Source organism: Vulpes vulpes, chromosome 7 (assembly GCF_048418805.1).
Source record: "Vulpes vulpes isolate BD-2025 chromosome 7, VulVul3, whole genome shotgun sequence".
In the NCBI taxonomy this organism is placed as follows: Eukaryota; Metazoa; Chordata; class Mammalia; order Carnivora; family Canidae; genus Vulpes; species Vulpes vulpes.
This window is the reverse complement of record NC_132786.1, coordinates 102,472,341-102,495,886: the sequence shown is the minus strand read 5'-3', so window position 1 is coordinate 102,495,886 and position 23,546 is coordinate 102,472,341. Positions and strand designations below refer to the sequence as shown.

At 35.2% G+C, this 23,546-nt stretch overlaps 1 protein-coding gene and 1 pseudogene across 9 annotated transcripts in view; both read right to left on the bottom strand.

The window, feature by feature from the left end:
- STK31 (serine/threonine kinase 31) overlaps positions 1-23,546 on the bottom strand; it is an 87,190-nt gene that overhangs the window by 20,379 nt on the left and 43,265 nt on the right. For 7 of the 9 annotated variants that reach the window (XM_025993342.2, XM_025993343.2, XM_072764559.1 and 4 more), the window contains 6 exons: positions 23,144-23,224; positions 21,176-21,301; positions 20,251-20,376; positions 19,983-20,069; positions 19,169-19,318; positions 15,855-15,977 (listed from right to left, as the gene is read on the bottom strand). In XM_025993342.2, the coding sequence (XP_025849127.1) occupies positions 15,855-15,977; positions 19,169-19,318; positions 19,983-20,069; positions 20,251-20,376; positions 21,176-21,301; positions 23,144-23,224 (693 nt within the window). The remainder of the gene's footprint in view (positions 1-15,854; positions 15,978-19,168; positions 19,319-19,982; positions 20,070-20,250; positions 20,377-21,175; positions 21,302-23,143; positions 23,225-23,546) is intronic. The other 2 variants (XM_072764556.1, XM_072764557.1) reach the window with 1 other exon arrangement.
- LOC112915787 (acireductone dioxygenase-like) lies at positions 9,243-9,875 on the bottom strand (annotated as a pseudogene).

The following is a 23,546-nucleotide window of genomic DNA, read 5'->3' as shown; positions in this document are numbered from 1 at the left end:
TTTTAAAAAAAGGAAATGAGAGACGCCTGGGTGGCTCAGCTGTTGAGTGTCTGCCTTTGGTTCAGGGTGTGATCCAGGGGACCCTAGGATTGAGTCCCACATCGGGCTTCCTACATGGAGCCTGCTTCTCCCTCTGCCTGTCTCTGATGAATAAATAAAATCTTTAAAAAAAAAAAAAAAAAGGAAATGAATTTTAAAAAATATAATGGAGGGTAGCCCCGGTGGCTCGGCGGTTTAGCGCTGCCTTCAGCCCAGGATGTGATCCTAGGGTCCCAGAATTGAGTCCCACATTGGGTTCCCTGCATGGAGCCTGCTTCTCCCTCTGCCTCTCTCTGTGTCTCTCATGAATAGATTAAAAAAAAAATCTTAAAAAAAAAATATAATGGAGCATCAGGAAGGAATAACAATGGAAAGAACAGAAATATGAGGGAATGCCAAAGACCATCCCTCTCATCGTAAGTTTCCTAAATCATATACAATGACTGAAACAAAAGTAATTCAATCACACCATGTGACACTCAAAACAATGATAGCTAAAAGTGGGTAGGGTGAAGGAACCTAAACAAAAGGCCTCTACACTACTCAAAGTGTTAGAACACTGATACCAGTAGAATCCAGTAAGACACATACATATATTGTAATAACCATACCAACCTAAGAAAACTATAAAAGGCAATACACTCAAAGCACCATAAATAAATCAAGATGAACTCTTAAAAAATATTCAAGCAACCCAAAGAAAGGCAAGAAAAGAGAAATTAATGAGTAAGAAACACAAGAAACAAACACAAGAAAGTGGTAGATTTACCCCCAATATATCAATAATCACCTTAAGTGTTGCAACAACACAGATGGACCTAGAAAATATTATACTATAAGAAATAAGTCAGAGAAAGACAAGTACCATATGATTTCATTTATATGTGGAATCTAAAAAACAAAACAGACAAAAGAGCATTGCATGCCAAAATAGATTACAATTTCCCTTATCTCTGTTATCCTACACTTCCAAAGTATATGAAAGCTTTAAGGTCTTGTATTAAAACCCTTTATAACTGAAATACGTAAAGGGTAACTTTGGTTTTCCTGACTGAACTCTAACAGAGTCCTCACAACTGTCATATCCTGCATCAAAGCAAAGCAAACTGCAGATTATAAATTAGAAAGCATTAAAAGAAAACCACAGGCTCAAAAATGGTGTCACTTGGTAAAGGTCTCACATCAGTAAACCAAGACTTACTACATAACTGCAGTTTCAACCTCCCCATCACCTTCCCTGAAATGTAATCTCCACCTAACCAACATAGGAATTTCCTGGTCAGCACCAGGAAATTTACTGACAGATTCTTCCATTACCTATAGGATGATCTTGCCTAAAACAATGGATTATTTGCAAATAATTTTTTCTACTCCCTCTTTACCTTTAAAAACCTTTCCTATTCTGTAACATTCTGGAGCTCCCTTCTACTTACTAGATGGGATGCTGCCAGATTCGTGAACTGATTAATAAAGCTAATTAGATCTTTAAAATTTACTTAAAGTTGACTTTTAATTATTTAACAATGTCTTACCTTCTAATAATGCTTATCTTTCTGTTCATTCTTTCTCTCATATGCCCACATTGAGTCTTAATTCCTTTTCACTTTGTTTTGTGCATGATTCTACCTCATTATATCCAATGCCTGTCTTTCCCTTAATTCTGAGGCAATAGATTGTTTTATACAAGGTAGAGGGAGCACAGTACATGCTTCCTAATAAGCCTCTTACTTTTCTAACAAGCCTCTTACTAATAAGCCGTAAAAAATGAGATAGTGAACCAGCACACTGGTTTAAGAGATATAAGGGAACTTAAGAATTCATAAGATAATAAAAACGCTAAAGCATGATTAATTAGAAGGGTGCGATAGAAATGGAACAGAAGATGACTGTAAGTTGTCGGTTCAGATGACCAGACTGTTTGGAGGAAGCTAGGAGAAATGGGATAGGGGTAGAGAGTGCACATTCTGGAGCCAGACTCAATAGGTTTTGTTTCCACCACTTAGCAGCCATGGGGTCTGGACAAATCACCTAATTTCTCTTTGCCTCAGTTGCCTCACTTATAAGCCCACTACAAGAATTAAGATGAATATAGGGATCCCTGGGTGGCTCAGGGTTTAGCGCCTGCCTTTGGCCCAGGACTTGATCCTGGAGTCTTGGGATCGAGTCCCACATCGGGCTCCCTGCATGGGGCCTGCTTCTCCGTCTGCCTGTGTCTCTGCCTCTCTCACCATGTCTATCATGAATAAGTAAATAAAATCTTAAAAAAAAAAAAAAGAATTAAGTTGGATAAATACCTGCAAAGTAACTGATACATAGTAAGCAGTCAATTAAGTATTACCTATTTTTGTTTTTTAAATTTCAGGTAACTTGGGACATCTGGGTTAGCAATATGAAATGCTGTCTTTATGAGGACCCCTAGTCTTATCCCTATGAATAGCTTGGTAATTAAACATTGACAATAGTTGAATCTGGCTGACGAGTAGTATAAAGGGTTTCATCATTTATTCTTTGTTTTTGTGTAAAACTTTCCACAAGAAAACAAAAATTAAGATAATAGTTTTGCTTGTCCTAAGTGGCCCACTTTTATCTTAGAGATAATGGTTTACATGACAGACCAGATTTCCTTTCCTGTAATGGCTAGAAGATTAGAGCTATCGTAGCGGTTTATTCACAAAAAAATATATTCATCCAGGATGAGAAACAGGCTTGTTCTTCAATCAATACTATTCCTTATAGGTACTCCTTATAGGTACTATTTTGAGGTCATATCTGAGCTCAATAAACATGACCACAATCATTTTGCAGTGTCTGCTACAAAGAAGAATGACAACATATGAATTGTATATTAGCACCTCTGAAAACAGGTGTGATCTTGTTGTTTTTAGATTTATGTATTTATTTATTTACTTAAAGAGCAAGAGAGGAGGAAAGGAGGAGAGAGCGAGCAGAGGGAAAGGAAGATTCTTAAGTAGACTCCACATGACTGTAGAGCCTAATGCGGGACTCAATCTCAAGATCCTGAGATTATAACCTGAGCCAACGTCAAGAGTCAGAGGCTAAACCAACTGAGTCACCCAGATGCCCCTAGCATTAGTCTTAAAAAAGAAAGTGTGGATATAGTACAACACACAAACATAAGACAACTCTGAAAAGCGGAAAGAAGGTGAAGTCGCTAGGGACCTTGGAACTTGAGGAATGACACAATGGTGAATTTCCTGGGTTTTCTTTCGATCCTCCTATATCCCAGAGGGAGTACAGAAAAGCCTGTAACTCAGAAACACTAAGAGCCATATATCCAAAAAAAAAAAAAAAAAAAGCCCCTGGGAAAGCCAACTCCCTCTACCCAAAGAATCAGGAAGAGGGTGGTCCAGCAGCAGAAAAAATTTTTGGTAACATTCCCTACTCCACCCAAGTAACAAATGAAAAACTATCCCATCCTACTCACAGTGTCAGCAGGGCTGAGTGGGGAGCTGGACATCCACTCCCACCATCAACAAAGAGACAGAACAAGGCAGTGTGACACTGCATTAGCTGGCACATCTACCCAACTGATACTGTCAGTGGGACCTAGCAAGGAAGCTAACTTCTAACCTTACTCAGCAGCAACAAAGTGGAACAAAGCAATGTGATAGTGTTAGTGAGACTCTATTTTTCTTTCTCTACTCCCCAAGTGTCAGCAGGACCCAGTGGAACTAGAACTTCCATGCTTACCAGGCAGCACAAGGAAGTAAAATAAGGTGGTGGTGGTAAAGCAGTTATTTCAGTATGGCTCTTGCTCCCCAGTGCCAACAAAACTCAATGGAGAGATGAATTTCCACCACCATCAGCAATGAGAAGCAGCAAGAACTCACTGCAAATCAGCATTCTGCTTTTGCTGGGGTCAGCAGAGACCACTGGGGAGATGAAGATCGAACCATATCTGAAACTGAACACTACACCTAAATGAGGACCAGTCTGCAAAAAATAAAGGTTCAATAGGATGCAGAGTCTCAAAACATAATACCCAAATGTTCAGGATACAATCAAAAACCACATGTCAAACTAAGATCCAAAAAAAAAAAAAAAATTCCCAACCTGCATAAGAAAAAGACAATCAACAGATATCAAGGTGACACAGACGTAGAGATTATCTGACAAAGATCTTTAAAGAAGCCATCATAACAATGCTTAGAGACAAATTACAAACACATATGGAACAAACAAAATAATAGACTCAGCAAAGAAAAAACATGAGGAAAAGAGAAAACCAAAAAGAAAACATTAGAACTGAAAAAAAAAACGTAAATTTTTTAACTCACTGGACTGGGTCAATGGCATAAGGAGTATGACAGAGCAAAGCACCAATGAAATTAAAGAAAAAAAAATAGAAAACACTCACTTGAACAGCAGCCAAAAACTGGACATAACCTCGGGACCCGTGGAATAGTAACAAAAAAACCCAGAATTTATGTCATCAGAGTTTCAGAAAGAAAAGAAAAAAAGAGTGCAAGGCCAACAAAATATGTGAAGAAATAACTGCTGAACCAAATTTCACAAATCTGGTGAAAAGCATAAACCTGTAAATTCAAGCCTCAAAGAGAGTAAACTCAAAAAACACATTCAAAGACACGTCATAATCAAATTGTAGAAAACTAAAGACAAAGGAAAACTGTTAAAGTACTAGAGAAAAACATCACATTACCTGAGACAAATAATGATTCAAATGACAGTGGATTTCTCATGAGAGAAACCATGAAGGCTCAAAGAAGGTGGCACAACATTTTTCAAGTACAAAAAGAAATATAAACCCAGGATTCTACACACATCAAAAAGTATTCTTCAGAAATGAAGATGAAATCAACGTGCTCCCAGATGAAGGAAAACTAAGAATCTGTCATTGGCAGATTTATCTTAAAGGAATGGTGAAAAGAAATTCAAGCAAAGCAAATGACAAAACAAGAAATACTGAAATATCAGGAAGGAAAAAAGATTACAAGAGTAAAAATATGGGTAAAGAGAATAAACTATCCTCAAAATTAACATTTTGAGAAACTCCTCCAAGCTCTCTGCACTTGGATCCAATAAGAAAAAAAGAATAATGAGTCTCATGCTCTTGACTGGGTCCTCAAAGCAGGTTCAGAAACAAGAAATTCCTGTACAGAGAACACTAGAAATGTCAGTGGATCCATTCAGTCTAGAACCCATAATTCTCTTGCATCCAACTCTACAACAGTAAGATCAATTCCACTCAGTCTGCTTATGATGCTAGAATCATTTCCAGGGGCACCTGGATGGCTCAGTTGGTTAAGCATCTGTCTTCAGCTCAGATCATGATCTCAGGGTCTTGGGATAGAGCCCAGAGTCAGGCTCTCTGCTCAGTGGGGAGTCTGTCTCTCCCTCTCTCTGCTCCTCCCACTGTTCCTGCTCTCTCTTGCTCTGCTCTATCTCTCAAACAGATGGAATCTTTTAAAATACATAAATAAATGAATAGGAAAAAAAAAAGAAAAAAGAAAGCTCAAAATTGAAGGAATCACAATAGCAAACTTTTTAAAAAATCACTTCCAGAATTTAGGGGGCTGCCATCCCTTTTCCTTTTGTAAGATTTCTTCTTTATTGGAATATTCCTGAGAGGCACACATCATAGGCCACATGACCTAGGTCTAAAGAAATAATAGGACAAGGAATATTATTTTTCCCACTGATTTTTGGATTAAGACTCAAAACAATGCATAATGTGTGAAAAGTATATCCAAATTCTAAAAAGAAGTGTTAAACACATCCTCGCAAGACTTTCTAAGAAGAGGACTTCTCACCAAACCATTCACAGAAGATAAGGTTAGAGATACCTTGATAAACAGATTATATAATGTAAGGGACTCCACAGTAATCAGTATGATGACATTTATTGGTAACTTATTTCTAAGCCCTGGACCCCCTTCTGCAACTGTTCATCACTGGCTTCAGTGGAGACTATGCCTTCAAGACTTAATATGTTTAGTGAAGGCAGAAGGTGGTCTGCACAGAGCCTCAAAAGACTGAAATTCTGTGATGGGACTTCACTTAAGTCACACAATCCTCATATCCACACTTGGGATAACCATGTGTTCCACCACATGACTATTTAGGATGATGCAATGAGATAGTTTCTTAAAGCACTTTAGTTAAATGCCAAACATGCAGTATGTGCTCCTAACAAGTGAGGATGTTATCATATTATAAACAGATATAATAATATCCTTAATAATATTTGGCCATACTATGGGAAAAAATCAAATATATGATTTTTATAAAACTTATTCACATGAAACTAAAACTTCTTTTAAAATGGTCAAAAACAAAAAAAAAAGGGCAAAACCTTTTTATTTTAAGCATATATAGTAGGCCATAAAACATACCTAGAATTAAGGTCTTAAAGAGGTTTACATAGAAGAAAAAGAATAAAAGGGTAATTCAGGGTAGTCTGGATGTTCTGTGATGGAGTTCAAAGCTGAGGAAGGAAAGAAGAAAAGCTAAGAGGTTGCTGATACACTGGGAGAAAAGAAAGAGTGGGTAAAACATATTGGAGATATAAAAGCAGTTATTGTAAAATAAGAGGTTAGAGAATCCTGCCAGGATAAAAACGCACTGGACTGGATTCTACTACTTCTATTAAAAAGATCACAAAACCCTGGTTTTAGAAGATAACTTAAATTGCAAGAAAGTATGCATCTCAAATTAAGAAGGTCCAGAAAATCCAAGGTTAGTTGTGCAATGGGTGATCCGAATGACTACTAACATCTCCCAGAATTACATTAGGAGTTGGAATTTTTAAAAATCTTCAAACAAGGTTCCAAAGAAATGTACAAGGAGCCATAAACAAGAAATCTGTAGATGAACTCAACAAAACACATGGTATACTTTAAAAAAAAAAAAGGGAGTACTATTTCAGTACATAATTGTGACTAAAATTTAAACATTCATTCTGATACTATAAAGACATGCATTCACTCATTAATAGGAGTGCCTCTTCTACACCAGGCATATTGTGGTTATAGCAGCAAATAAGACACAAGCTGCCCCCAAGCAGCTTACATTCTATTGGCAAAAGCAGACAAATAATAACCACAAATAAAAGAAATACACAGAATGTTAAAAGAAAACTAAAGCAGAGAAAAGGACTGCATTTTAGATTAAGGCTAGATAAGGCTGAAAAAGTGTCATTTGAATAAAAGAAAAATATCATTCACTTCTTTTTATTGTTTCCTCCCAGCAGCACCCACACAAAAACACAATTTTTGTGGTTTTATTTGAGAGCGCGCACACATGCGTGCACATGCAGGGCAGAGGGAGAGGGAGAAGCAGATTCTATGCTGCACAAGGAGCCCGATACAGGGCTTGATCCCAGGACCCTGAGAATCATGACCTGAGCCAAAGGCAGATGCTTAACCAACTGAACCACCCACCAGCCCCAACTTTTGTGTTTTGAAAACTTTTTTTCAATATAACAATGTCAAATTGCTCTAATTTTTAAAACTGGTTTCCAGCAAAGCCTTTAAAGATTTCATTATAACCAGGGAACTTTGGTGGCTCAGTGAGTTAAACATTTGACTCCTGGTTTCAGCTCAAGCCATGATCTCAGGGTTATGAGACAGAGAGAGCCAGTGATGGGCTCCACACTCAGCTCCAAGTCTGCCTAAGATTCTCTCCCTCTACCTCTCCTCCCCCTACTCGTGTGCACAGATGCTCACTCTCTTAAATAAAACCTTTAAAAAAAGAATTTCATTATAACCTAAAAAATATCTGAAGAATATAAATGATTTTAAGATAAAACATTACCTTTCAAATGTACCAGTGAAAAGTTATGGTTTACTGGAGGTAAAAGGGTCCTGCATACTCAAACACTAGTTTTCTATAGTTAAAAGCAGTCTTCATAATATTCCTATCATTTAATGGGGGTATCATAAAGCAAAAAATTACTTAAAACCAAAATATCTTATGATCATCAAAATACCTAATCTATTCCAGGGTCTATTTTAGAGTTTTAATATCAAATAAACTGTTATTTTAATTTTGCCAATTCTAAAACTTTTTAAAGCCATAGAGTGACAGTCATCCATTCCTGTCCCTGGAATAAGATCCTTTGATAATGAACTGGATGTTCCAGTTGAACTCTGAATACTGCCTTTTCAAACATAGCCCTTGGATCTTGGCTTTCTGTCATTTTATAAATTTTGCACTATGTGCTTTTGTTGTAACTTGCCTAATTCTTTAAGAAGGAAGATAAAAGTATACATGATCTTTGGTGCTAAACTAAGTTTCCTATCAATAAAATAATTTTAAAAAAAAGAACTTGAAAAAATAAAATAAAAATAAAAAAAGAACTTGAACTAAAAAAACTTTTTTAAAAATATCACAATAGCTCCAAAAAAGGAAACAACACATATATAGGATCTGTAAGCTCAAAATAACAAATGCGGATTAAAAAAATCAAAGACGGCCTAAATAAATGGAGTTCATGGATCAGTCTGGTAAAGATGTCAATTCTCCCCCAAACTGACCTACAGTTAATGCAATTCCAACTAAAATCAAAGCAGGGTTTTTGGTACTCATAGATAAGCTGTTTCTGAAATGTATATGGAAAGGCAAACATATCCAAATAGGTAAAATCTGACAAAGGAATTCACACTAATTATACTGCCCAATTTTTTTTTCTAAATGAGGGTATTTTAATGAATACATACCTGAATATAAAGGACTCCAAGCTAAGAATATAAAATCAAGGCAGCTATTTTGTTTTGAACAAGACAGTGGCATAAGCAACTCTGAGTATCCTGCTCCCCTTCCACCCACTAACATGGGAGCTTACGCCCAACAACACTCCCTACCCAGTTTTGGGAGAAAAGTGTCTTCTATCAGGCCAGTACTATCATCTACTATGATACCTTCTTACAAAGCAGGCATGTCATCAACCAACATCTGCTTACAGTAAAAAAAAAAAAAAAAAAAACAGGTCCAGATGGAATAGCTTGGAACTTACATTTAGAGAGAGGGACTCTCATTCAGTTGAAGATGAGCAGATGTGCTGACACACGGTGGCTGACCACTGATCTTAAATTAGGTAAGATGAATGGATTTGTCCACATTCCCAGTTCCTCCCATGTAAAAATCACTTCTATGTTAAAGCTCCTTTCATGAAAACATAGTCTGACCATATAATGTAAAGGAAAGCTCACCTGGCCTCAAGTCTACAATACAGAAACAATGAGAAAGGACAGGTTCACTGCTTTGATCATGTTCAGGACATTGACAAGGGCAAAGGGTGAGCTGGGCCCAGAAGCATCTCTACACTGTGCCAAAATTTCCATGTACTGCTCTTCCCCTGAGCCTCACAATGGTCAGCTGGCCAGTTGTACACCATGCACACTGGTTCTCCCACAAATAGCCCTATGGCCTTCACATAGTTCTTTTCCTCCAGGGTAAAGCAGTGATAAATCCATGCAGGAAGACTTATCATGTTTCCTTTTTCCATGAAAATGCGGATCCACTGGAGCTCTTTATCTCTCACATCAAAGTACCCACTCATCGAAGTACCAGATCTCATCATATAGGTGCAAATGCTCCTCATAGAACATCTTAATCTTTTCTTCATAATTTGGTAGTTTATCTTCACATATGGTTATTATGTCAATTCAGGAGTAGTTTCTCTCTCTTCAGATTTTCTCTAATTCTAGATCATTCTCCTATTTGTCAGCAGCCAGCTTTCAGTAAAAAACCCTAAGCGGATGTAGCTGCTCCAGGCTGATCAGGTGGCTGGGCTCAGCATGATGGGGCCATCTTGGGTCACTGGCAGACATATCCATTTACCAGGTCTGCACCATGGCTGGGCCAGGGCACCACAAGCACTTGCCTTCATTGGGCCTTGTCCCAGTCCACTGACCCTGTACCTACTACCCAGTACTTAATTAAGGCTTACCATAAGATACTGTAATCAAGACAGTGTGGTATTAATGGAACAAATAAAGAGTCCAGAAACAGACTTAACACAAACATGACCAATTAATATTTTACAAAGATGTAAAAGAAAGTCAGTGGAAAATAAGTCTTTTTAACAAATGGTGTTGGAACAATTGGACATCCATATGCAAAACACACAGACATTGACATAAATCTCACTCCTTACACAAAAATTACATCAAAACTTTTCCTAGATCTAAATGTAAAGCATGTAACTGCAAAGCTTTCAGAGGTAAATACAAGAGAAAATCATCATGACCTTGGGTTAGGCAAAAACTTCTTAGAATACTAAAATACACTCCCACTCCCATAGAAGAAAAACAATAACAAATTGAGCTTCATCAAAATTAAAACCTTTTTCTCTGCAAAAGACACTGTTAGGAAAATGAAAATTAGCTGTAGACTAGGAAAAATGTTTGTAAATGATACACAGGATTTGCATCTAGAATGTATTTTTTTATAAAGATTTTATTTATTTATGAAAGAGAAACGGGGGGCGGGGGGGGGGACTGCGCGCACACGCACGTGCACACACCAGTGGGAAGAGGGGCAGAGAAGATTTCCTGCTGAGCAGGGAGCCCACTGCAGAGCTCAATCCCTGGGATCATGACCTGAGCCAAAGGCAGACTTTTTTTTTTTTTTTTTAAGATTTTCTGTATTTATTCATGAGAGAGACAGAGAGAGAGAGAGGCAGAGACACAGGCAGAGGGAGAAGAAGGCTCCATACACAGAGCCTGATGTGGGACTCGATCCTGGTACTCCAGGATCATGCCCTGAGCCAAAGGCAGATGCTCAATCACTGAGCCACCCAGGCGTCCCCAAAGGCAGACATTTAACCAACTGAGCCACCTAGGCACCTCATCTAGAATATATTTTTAAATGCTCATCACTCAATAGTAAGAAATCCAATTTGAAAATGGGCAAAATACTTGAATGGACACATCACCACAGAGGATATGTGAAAGCAAATAAGATATTCAGCATCATTATCCATTAGAGAAATGTAAATTAAAACCACAATGAGACTACTATAGACCTATGAGAAATGGCTAAAAGAAAATAATGGCAATAATGTTAACAATGATGAAGAGCATTTAAAACTCTCATTCACTGCTGTGTATAGGAAAATGTCTGGCAGATCCTTATAAAGTTATACATATAATTACAATTCACCCAACTAGCTCTCTCTTGGGTATTCAATCCTAAAGAAAGTAAAATACATGTTCATATAAAACCTATACATAAATGTTCACAGCAGCTATATTTATAATAGTCAAAAACTGGAAACAACCCAATGTCCTTTAATAGGTAAACAGATAAACTCGGTACATTGATAAAATACTATTCAGCAATAAAAAAGGAATGGACTACTGATACACTGAAAAACTTGGATGAATCTCAAAGGCATCATGCTGAGTGAAGAAATTAGTCTTAAAAGATCCATAATGACCATTTATAGGACATTCTTTAAAAAAAAAAAAAAAGATTTGAGTGAGAGAGAGGGAGCACAAGGTGAGGAGAGGGAGAGAGAGAAGCCAAGCAGGGAGCGGATGCAGGGCTTGATCTCAGCACCCTGAGACCATGACCCAAGCTGAAGGCAGATACCCAACCAACTGAGCCACCCAGCCACCCAGAGTCCTTTATAGGACATTCTTTAAAAAAAAAAAAAAAAAACTACTACAGTGATAGAGAAAACATCAGTAGTTGCCAAGGCTTAAGAGTTACAGGGAGGGACTACAAAGGCACAGCATATAGGATTTTTTTGAATTATGGAAGTGCTCTGTATCCTAATTGTGATGGTTACACTAATCTATATGCATGTTAAAATTCATAGGACTGTATGCCAAAAAACAGTGAACTGTACTACACACGTTAGTTAAAAAATAAAGTTTTAGGGGCACCTGGCTGGCTAGTTGGTAGAGCATCCAACTCTTGATCTCAGGGTTGTGAGTTTAAGGCCCACACTGGGCAAAGAGATTACTTAAGAAAAATAAAATTAAGTTTTAAAAAGACCTTAACAATAAAGAGCAGAAATTTAGCACAACAGTATACTGACTCATATAGTCCCTTACTACCATTCAATGAAGAAAGAAAATAGATGAAATAAAGACTATTACCATACTCAAATGATATTTTACGACAGCTCTGAGGAACATAAAAATATGCAAGACTTTTATTTCCATCCCTCTGATGTGAAGAAGAAATAGATTACTGAAGCAAAGATTAAAATGATGCCAGTTTAATCATCTCTATGACTATGATGAGCTGTAAATACTAAGCCAGCAAAAGGCTAAAACTTGTGAATAATTAAATGGGGAGGCAAGATGCCCAATGATTGCCACATGCATAGGTATAAACACTCTTTTGGTAACAGCTTTATTGAGATATAATTGCTGTTAAACAAACTACATATATTTAAAGTAATATGATTAGTTTTGATATATGTACATAATCTACAAAATCACAATCAAGCTAATGGAACATAGTGATTATGCCAAGAAATTTCCTCATGCCACTTTTGTAATCCATCCCTCCTTTCCCCTCTACCCTCAAGACTCCAGGACATTAATGATCTCCTTTATGTCATTATAGATAAGTATATATTTTTTAGAAGTTTATATAAATAGAACCATAAAATACGTACTTTTTCTTTCCCCTGGCTTCTTTAGCTTGGCAGGATTACTTCAAGATTCTTCCATATTATTGGTTATATTAATAGTTCTTTTCTTTTTATTGCTAGTAGTATTTCAATGGATATATAGCACTGTTTAACCATTCAGTTAGATAGATATTTCAGTTTAATTCCAGTTTTGGGCTATTACAAATAAAATGTCTCTGAGTATCTGTGTCCAATTCTGTGTGGACATATGCTTTCATTTCTCTTAGCTATCTACCTGGGAGTAAAAATGGCTGAGTCACATGGTTGGGACATGTTTAACCTTTTAACAAACTGTCAAATTTTGTTGTCCAGAATGGTTGCTCCACTTACATTTCTCTCAGCAATAGATTAGAGTTATAGCTGCTATACATGTTAGTCAGCACTTGGTATGGTCAATCTTTTTAATTTTAGGCTTCCTAGCAGAGGCATAGTAGTAGATCATTTTGGTTTTAATTTGCTTCTAATAATTAAAGATACTGAGAGCATCTTTTCCCATGTTTATTTACCATCTAGGTATCTTATTTGGTAAGATGTCTATTTAAACAATTCTGCCCATTTTTAAACTGAGTTGTCTTATTACTGAGTTTTAAGTTTTTTGTAAACTGAATATAAGTCTTTTGCAAATATTTCTCCCAGTCTGTGTGTGACTTGCCTTTCATTTTTGTAACAATGTCTTCTGAAAATCAAAGTTTTGAATTTTGATCAAATCCAAATTACTGATTTTCTTTTATACTTGACGTTTTTAAATATCCTCTTATAGGAAATCTTTGCCAAACTCAAAGTCAATAAAATTTACTATGTTTTATTCCAATTTTAAAGACTTCAGTTTTAATAATGATTCAAAGGGGCACATGTACCCCAATGTTTACAGCAGCAATGTCCACAAAAGCCAAAATATGGAAAGAGCCCAGATGTCCATCAACAGATGAATGGATAAAGCAGATGTGGTGTGTGTGTATATATATACATACACAAAATGGAGTATTACTCAGCCATCAAAAAGATGAAATCTTACCATTTACAATGACCTGGATGGACTAGAGGGTATTATGTGCTAAACAAAGTCAATCAGAGAAAGACAAATATATAATTTCACTCATAGGTAGAACTTAAGAAACAAAACAGTAGAACACTGGGGAGGGGATGGAAAAATAAGATGAAATCAGAGTGAAGACAAATCACAAGAGACTCCTGAGAGTTACTGGAGTAGAAGGGGGTGGGGGGTGAGGTAGATGGGTGTTAGACATTAAGGAGGGCACATGATATAATGAGCACTGGAATATGCAACTGATGAATCACTAAACTCTACCTCTGAAACTAATAATACACTATATGCTAATTCATTTTAAATAAAATAAAGGCTTCAGTTTTACATTTAGGTCTAATACACATTTAGACTTAATTTTTATAAATTGTGAAAGGATTAAATCAAAGTTTATTTTTTATATACAGATACTCAACTGTTAGAGTACAATTTGAAGATGATCCTTTTCCTCACAGAATTGCCTTGAAATCTTTGTCAAAAATCAAACCATATATTTTTACTATTTCAACTGCCTTTATTCTGTTCCATTGATCTCTATGTCTAACTTTAAACCAACACCACAATATCCTGATTTATTATAACTTTATTAAGTCTTAAAATCAGGTAGTTTAAATTTTCAAAATTATTTTAGCTAACTCAGTTCTATGTATTTTCATATAAATTATATCTGATTGTCAATTACTGTTTAAAAAAAAAAAGGCCTAGAAGCATTTTGTTGAAATTGTATTGACCCCATAGACCTATATAGTAATTCACATCCACACAATACTGAGTCTTCCAGTCCATAACCCTGATACAGCTCTCCATTTATTTATGTCTTCTTTAGTCACATCATAGTTTTCAGGGTATAGGTCTTGCATATTTTTTGTCATATTTATCCCTAAAAATTTTATTTTCGTATTTTTGATACTCATGTAAATGACTTTTTAATCTCAATTCCCTATTGTTTGTTGCTACTACATAGAAACATAGTTAATTATTAATTTTGCGTCTTACAACCTTTATAAACTTACTAATTCCAGTAGCTCTTAAGTACATTCCTAAAGACTGCATATAATTAATCATCTCATAATCAGTTTTTCTTCCTCACTTTTAAACTGTATGCATTTTATTTCTTTTTGTTGCCTTATTATACTGGCTAAAACCAGGATCAGCAAAAAAAAAAAAAAAAAAAAAAAAGCCAAGAATGGTTTTTACATTTTTAAATGTTTAAAAGAAAATTAAAGCATACTATTTCATGACACATGAAAATTACATGAAATTCAAATTTCAATGTCCATAAATAAAATTTTAATAGAACAGAGCCATTCATTTACATATGTGTTTAGGGCTACTTTCTACAGCAAGAAAGAACATATGGCTCACAAAGCCTAAAATATTTACCATCTGGCCCTTTATAAAAAAAACTTTGGACCCCTGGGCCAGAATCTTCAGTACAATGTTAAGCAAAAGAAGTAAAAACAGACATCCCTCCCTTGTTAATACTTAATCCCTCATAATCTGTAGGAAGAGTAAATTTAAGCCATGGATAAAAAAGCAACTACGTGGTTTATAGTGAAAACAGAACACTTACTCAGGGCTCATTTATTTTCCACATATGCATGAACTGTTTATAGATTTATACAGGACAAAATCTTTACTGTTAATCTTGACTTTAATAAAACTAAGACAATAGCATATGTAAAATACATATCAAGCTAATTTGTAGTAAGTACACAACAGGAGATAGGAAGTATAGTTTACGATAAATTTTTTTTAAAAAGGGAAAAAACGGGATCCCTGGGTGGCTCAGCAGTTTAGCACCTGCCTTCAGCCCAGGGCATGATCCTGGAATCCCGGGGTCAAGTCTGACGTCGGGCTCCATGGAGCCTGCTTCTCCCTCTGCTTGTGTCTCTGCCCCTCTCTCTGTATCTCTCATGAATAAATAAATAAAATCTTAAAAAAAAAAAAGGAAAAAAACGAATTCTACTAAATTTTTCTACTAAAAATCTACCACTGCTTTTTACCCAGAGCAATATGTTGAGGAAAACCACTATAAAATCATCACTTTACATATTTAAATATATATAAATATATTTGTACATATTTATATATATTTTTATATATATGACTGATCTATTTCAATAAAAAATAACATACCCATAATAAAAGGCAACCATAAGCATACAAGTCAGAACTTGGAGAAGCAGGCTTTCCCATTTTTAGTTCAGGTGATATCAAACTCAAGTCACCAACCATCATGTTCACTGAAGTTCGCTGACTCTATAAAAACAATAGGTTAAATATTTTAGAGGCAACACAGATGAGATAGCCTTCTGTGAAGTCCTCTGCATTTAATCAACACAAAAAACTAATTCATTTGAAATATTTCATTCTCTCTTGCTTTCAAATATTTTTACTCAATTTCTGCTATTATAAATTACTCAAAATCAGTTTCATAAAATTAACAGTGAGACACTGGTTACATTTCACATTACAGACTCAAGTAGATTCAAAACAAGAAACAGGGGATCCCTGGTGGCTCAGCAGTTTGGCGCCTGCCTTTGGCCCAGGACGTGATCCTAGAGTCCCGGGTTCGAGTCCCACGTTGGGCTCCCTGCATGGAGCCTGCTTCTCCCTCCTCCTGTGTCTCTGCCTCTCTCTCTTTCTATGTCTATCATAAATAAATAGATAAATGAATAGAAGAAAGAAAGAAAGAAAGAAAGAAAGAAAGAAAGAAAGAAAGAAAGAAAGAAAGAAAGAAAGAAAGAAAGAAAGAAAGAAAGAAAGAAAAGAGAAAGAAGGAAAGAAAGAAGAAAGAAACACCGATTATCTAAACATTTAGAACCTCTTTTAAAAATAAGGTACATAAGTGCAAAAAGGAGTGCTATTTTTTAATTCTGAAAATTCTAAACAGCGTTTTTAAAAACTAAAAGTCTACAAAGTACTTTCCTTCCTTACTGATTATATTCTAAGTATACTATTTCTTATGTGTCAAAAGATGATGAGTGGTAAGAACGTGAACCCTGGATTCAGACAGACCTTGGCTGCAATTCCCACTCTCCCACTTACTTGCTGTGTGACCTTGGGCTTTAACCCCTTGAACCTAAATTAACTGTAAAATGGAAATAATACCTATCTTACAAAAATACTGAAAAAAGATAAAATTAGCACAATAAATACCTAGCACATACCAATAAGTGTTAATTATCTCTTCTTCCACTATCTTTATCTTTCCTTCTCACAGTGTGGTCAAAAAGACCTAGAGCTAAGGCATCACCTGAGATCTTGTTAGAAATGCAGAATTTCCACCCTAGAAATGAATAAAAATTTGCATATTGACAAGATCCTAGGTGATTCATATGCACCATAAAAGCAAAGATCTTGACAATGGACTACTTTTCAAATTTTTCTTCCTGATTAATACTTCAATCTGAGAGTAGTATGAAAAGAGTAGAGCAAAGGTGAGTTTAATCAGTATCTCAGAAAAATAATTTTAAATGAAGATTAAAACAATGGGGAGATAAGAACAGTTGACAGATTAGTAAAAGAGGAAGAATAATTCGTGGAGTAGTCATGATATATATACACAATTGTGCAAATGGCATGCTCAAAAGGTAAACTAACCAGGATCCTTAAGAGTTGAGAACTTTTTTAAACTCCTAATTCAGTTATTTTTCTTAGGACATTACCTTAATTTTCAGAAAAATTAATATAATAAAAATATTTCAATACACCTACTCTGAATAAGTCTTTTAAAATCCAACATTTTGTTACAGTTTTACATTTCCATTTTCTCATCTTTTTTGAGCTACCATATGAAAACCATTAAGACTACATATACACAGGTGGCATTACCCTATGACTTGCAGACAACGAAAATATAAAACATTAAGACTTACTACTAATCAAAAGGGAACTGCTCAGACAATAAAATGTTAGCAAGAATGTAGAGAAATTAAAATCCTCATACATTGCTGATGAGAACATAAATAGATGGAGCCACTTTGGAAAATAGTTTGATTCCTCAAAAAGTGAAACAAGTACCATATAGCAAAACAATCTCAGTCCCAATAGGAATGAAAACATATGTCCACACAAAAGCTTGTATAATAATGTTCACAACAGCATTATTCATAATGATCAAAAAAAGAAACAATCCAAATATCCACCAACTAAAGCACATAAAAACAAAATATGGTACATCCATACAACAAAATATTATTTGGGCATTTTTAAAAAGAAATGAAGTTCAGATACATACTACAAGACACATGAACCTTGAAAATGTTACGTTAATGAAATAAGCCTTTCATAAGACTACATATTGTATGATTCCATTTATAGGAAATATCCAGAATATCAAATTACAGAGACAGAAAGTAGATTAGTGGTTTCCAAGGGGCTGAGTAAAGGAGGAAATGGGGAATGACTATAAATTTGTATAGAGTTTCTTTTTGGAGATGTTAAAAATGTTCTGGAATTAAAAAGTGGTGATCAATATACAACTTTGTGACTACACTAAAAGCTAGTACTGAACTGTGAACATTTATATTATGTGAATTGTATCTCAATAAAGTTATTTTGAAAAAGAAAACTGCTCCCATGTGATGGTGTATATTTTGAGCCTTCCCATTCTATTAAAAAAAAAAAAGAAGCACAATAGCACAATATGCTCTTTCATTGTCTGATATCTCCTACGTCAAAAAGTTCCTCTTCTGAGGCACTAAATATTATGACACCAAATTAACAGCTAACATAATTGAATCATCACTTAAACTAAGTGGAAAAGTTCAAGGTTCCAATCTTTTAAAAAAAAAAAAAAAAGGTGGGGGGATCCCTGGGTGGCTCAGTGGTTTAATGCCTGCCTTTGGCCCAGGGAGCGATCCTGGAATCCCAGGATCAAGTCCAAAGTCAGGCTCCTGGCATGGAGCCTGCTTCTCCCTCCTCCGGTGTCTCTGCCTCTCTCTGTATCATAAATGAATGAATGAATGAATGAATGAATGAATGAATGAATGAATGATAAAAAAAGAAAAAGTTCAAGGTTCCTAAGTTTCTTAAAATATTCCATTAATCAAAAATTAGCAAAGTATGTATATCTATATTTAATCTACTGGTGGGGGAGGGCACCAGCAGAGACAGATGTCCATCTAGTTTTCCTTGTGTATTTCCAAGCAATTAAATATTTCTTGATGATGATAAAAGAAGGTAACAATTGTTGCTGTCAGTGCCATTGACTGTAATGTTAGGTTACTCCTCATATTTAAAAAGTTAAAAAATATAATGCACAAATTTAGAAACTCTTATTATAATCCCTAGCTGGTAACAGTTAACTGCTTACCCTACATGACACTACATGCCTTAACCATGACAAAGATCTTATAATAAATTACCATATCATGTAAAAAGCTGAACTAATGTCTAATAATATTAAATGAAGTCTAGAACCTATTTGTAAAACCACAATATATTACCACAGATTTGGTGAAGTCAAAATCTCCAACAATTCCTTGTTCACGATTTAAAGCAAATACATTGTTCTGATGAAGTGATCCATGAATTATGTCAGCCTTGTGCAATGTATGCAGGCCCTGGGCAACACCTTTCATGACCTTTAAAGCTTCCTACAGATAAGTACACACAAAAGAAGTCAGGAAGTAGGCAAATCATTTTAATACTTGAACCTTTTTTTAATTAAAAGACTTCCCAGAAGTGAGTAAACCTTCTTCCAAATCAATCTTTAATAAGAATACAGGATAGAGAAAGAATAAAAGGCCAGAAGCCCAGATTATGTAACATCATATACATATAACTTAAAACACTGCAGTCCCTATGAAGACTTAGATTATACAAATAATGAGCATAAAAAGCATCTAGAAAAGACTAAATAGTGTTTGTAAGAAGAATCAGGGCATCCTCTATTTTTACTACTAATCCAAATTTACAATGCAAATTAAAGCTGCCAGTTAAGCATTTATAATACTAAGCACCATACTACACAATTTACACACAGCACAGTTTAATGGTTATAAGCAAGCGCTTTGGTAATTTCAACCCCCATATCTGCCTCTTTGTTGAGGACCATGTACAAGTCCCTTAATCTCTGTGAGCCTTATTTTTCTCATCTGTATATAACGGGGTAAGTCATATCACAGGGTTGATGTGGCAATTACACAGCATAATACCAGTCAAAATTTTACATAGTACATAAAGCATATAGCATGTCCTCTAACATTAGGTGTTACTTTCCCATTTAATATATCCGTGAAAATAGTGTTTTTTACTTACTTCTGAAGTTAAAGGCACACTGGCTTGAACAGCACTCAGGTTTGCCCTAGCATAGTATGGGACCATCAGATAAGCCATAGGATCAGACTAAAAGCAAAACAGAACAAAACTCAAAGTGAAAATTCTTCAATGTATTTTTAGTATACACTGATTATACAAAGTAACTTTTTCTTTACATTAAAAGGAATAAACCACCTCTCTAAAGCTTGGAGCTAAAACTTATTGTAAATAAAATGTTTTCTGCAACACACAAGCATAAGAACTTTACCTTACACAAAAATAGGAATATCAACGGTAGTAACCCAGACTCTTCTTTAGCTTCTCTCCAAGCTCTGTGATAGGCAGCTGCTCTCTGAATCACCCTAGCTTCTGTGTCCACATCCACAGAATAGCCCTGGTACCAAAAAGAGAGGCAATTGTAATTCCAACATTAAAAATCTTACTCTAATTATATACCATTTCAACTTAAACACAGTATTTTTATAGAAGTTAAATTACATCTAATTTTATTTTTTAATTGTATAAGTACCTGTTCTGCTTTGAATGCTATAATTTAGAAAGGAAAAAACAATTCTACCTGTACCTTAATATACATTCTATAATGCATTGACACTTGAGCAAAATTAATTATCCTACTATGATCAAGTTTCCTCAGATCAATAAAGAAATCAAAGAACAGAAAACTGTATTGGTAAAACAGCTGAAATTTCAAAGAGAGTGTAAGTAAAGCAAGAATTTTAAAAAGCCTTTCTATAGAATGTAGTAGGTTCATCCAAAAAAGAAAAGCCAACTATATCCTATTAAAGGTATGTATTATTGAGGGAAATGAGGAAAACTGAATTCAAAATTAGTTCTGGCAGCCAAACTGGAAACATCATCATAGTGCCAGTCAAAACATATAATTTTTTTTTTGAGAGGGGGAAGGAGAGAGATGTGGGAGAGGAGAGAGAGAAAGAATCTCAAGCCAGCTCCATGCCCAGAGTGGAGCCTGACATGGGGCTCAATCTCATGACCCTGCAATCATGATCTGAGCAGAAATCAAGAGTCTTATGCTTAATCAACTGAGCCAGTCAGGCGCCCCTCAACTTATACAATTTAGAAAACAAGCAGTGGGTTTTCACTTTCCTGAAAAGTAATAACCACCACTCCCCTTTATACTTCTGAATCTTACACAGATCAGAACTTAAACTTACCTTTAAAAGAATTATTTGCCCATTAACCTCAGAACAAACCAAAGGGCGCTTGCTGCTAAGTTCCTTCATGGGCTCAGCATCAAGAAGATCCCGTTCCAAACTCATAGTAAGAAGACCACCAGAGTTCTAGGCACAAATTTTTATTACAGTTAAAGAATGCAAACCATCCCAGTACTTTTAAATCATCAACATAATTAGCTACACGCTAGAAGATGATTTAGACATCATCAACTGTACTGGAGAAACCAATAAAATAAAAATACTGAAAGCTTCCTAGTTTTTCTAGTTGCTGGCTCTTGAACTCCTCTCACTTTAAGTGTAATCAAAATACATTTAATGACTGCTACTGTTCTAGAACAAATTTCGAATATGACTGGGATTAACCAGATATGCACCCAAGAAAACCCTGATGTTTACTTGGAAGACTTCACGTGTTTCTTAAAAATATTAAAATGATAGATACAAAAATAGCTGTAGAATGAGAAGTCTAAAAATTATGACTACTATGAATTCTAACACTTCTACCTCTGAAGTAGAAGTCTCAAAAGTGAAAATGGCTTTCAAATATTTTAATTCTATTAGATATTTCTGCCACTTTTTAAAAGGAATAATTTTTTTGGATAAAATCTATCAACATTTTAGATCAAGGTAAGCATTATTGTGGTATAGTTTTAGTAAGGGGTTGTGAAATTGTTTTCTGTTTTTTAGTTTTATGTGTTGCCAATATTTTTAAGTAAACCACAAAATACAATCAACTTACAGGAGTTTCCTGCGCAAACATCACAGTCAAACATCTTAAAATAATTAAAGGAGCCTATCAGCTATAACTAAAAAGTTTTATAATCTTCCACAGTAAAGAGATTAGCATACTTTTAAAAACTAATTGTCAAGTCCTACACAGCACCACATACTCATCTATCCTACATGAGAGAGTGTCTAAGCTAAAATTAAATAACTGTGAAGAAAATCTCACATTATTTTAATGTCTAGTCTGGAAAAATCTTACAATAATTGCTTTAACAATTTAAGGGGACTTTAATCTTACATATTCATGATTTCATAAACTCTATGTATATAACCATTTCTATACTATAGTCAAGCTATTATCATGAATTTAATGACAATCTTAAAGAATAGAGTTTCCATCTAGTCCCTCATCCTTATCAGGTAATATAAGACACAGAGGTAACAGATTCTACTCTGAGAGCCAGTTTACCAATCCTGCTCCATACAGCTCTTCTGTCAAATACGTTGTTTATCCAGGCTTTGAATCCTGCCTGCCTAGAAAACTATGGCCATGTCAACATCTCTACTAAACCAATTCTCTAGAATTCTTTCCCAGCCTGCTCTAACTGAAAAGATATATTCTGCTCTAACTGAAAAGATATATTCAGCTTAAATTCCTCATGACTGTCAGCATCCTCCTTTTAGTCTGTTGAAACAACAGCTAAAATTGCTTTATCACCTCAACAAATAAACACCTGTAATTCAAACAAGTGCCATGCAATGTACTGAACAGATACAAGGAAAAGAGGAAACAGAGAAAAACACGCAAATTAATACAAACATTAGAATACAGTATGCCAATACTAAAGTTTTTTTTTTTTAACCTTTTTTTTCTTAAGACTTTTTACTTATTTGAGAGAGAGAGAGAGAACATCCATGGGAGAGAGGAGACGGAGAGGAAGAAGCAGACTCCCTGCTGAGCTGGGAGCCTGATGTGGGGCTCAATCCCAGGACCGTGAGATCATGATTTGAGCCAAAGGCTGATGCTTAACAGACTGAGCCACCCAGGTGCCCCAATACTAAAGACAGTCTTAAAGAAAAGTTCTAACCATGCCAGAAGTTATTCATCAGAAACATCTTCATAGTAAGGATATCATAAACTTAATAATTGACACACGATTTTAATATCATCACTTTTCAACCTTCTATAGAATAATAATTCTCAGGGGCAACAAACCTTACCATGTACTTAAGTAATCCTATTTCAGGATAAAGCAGAGGCAGCTCAGGGAACCATTTCTGCACCAAGCAATTCAGCTTCTCCTAAATTTAAAAAATATTTTTTATTAAGAATCAATATCTATTCAATTGTGACATGTTGCCCTTCAGGAAAAAATAACACAAAATAACAAAAAAATCTAATAAAGCATCTCCTTTATTATAAATCTAACAAGATACACAATCTAATAAGATGTATAACCTAAAACGATACATAATCACTGATTTTGCCTTCTACTACAAGAAATATCCAATAAAAACCAAGAGCCATCTTGGGTCAAAGTTACCATCTTACTAAAAGAAGAAAAATTTAATTATCAATTTTAAGCTTGGTATATATATATATATATATATGGGCACAGTATTT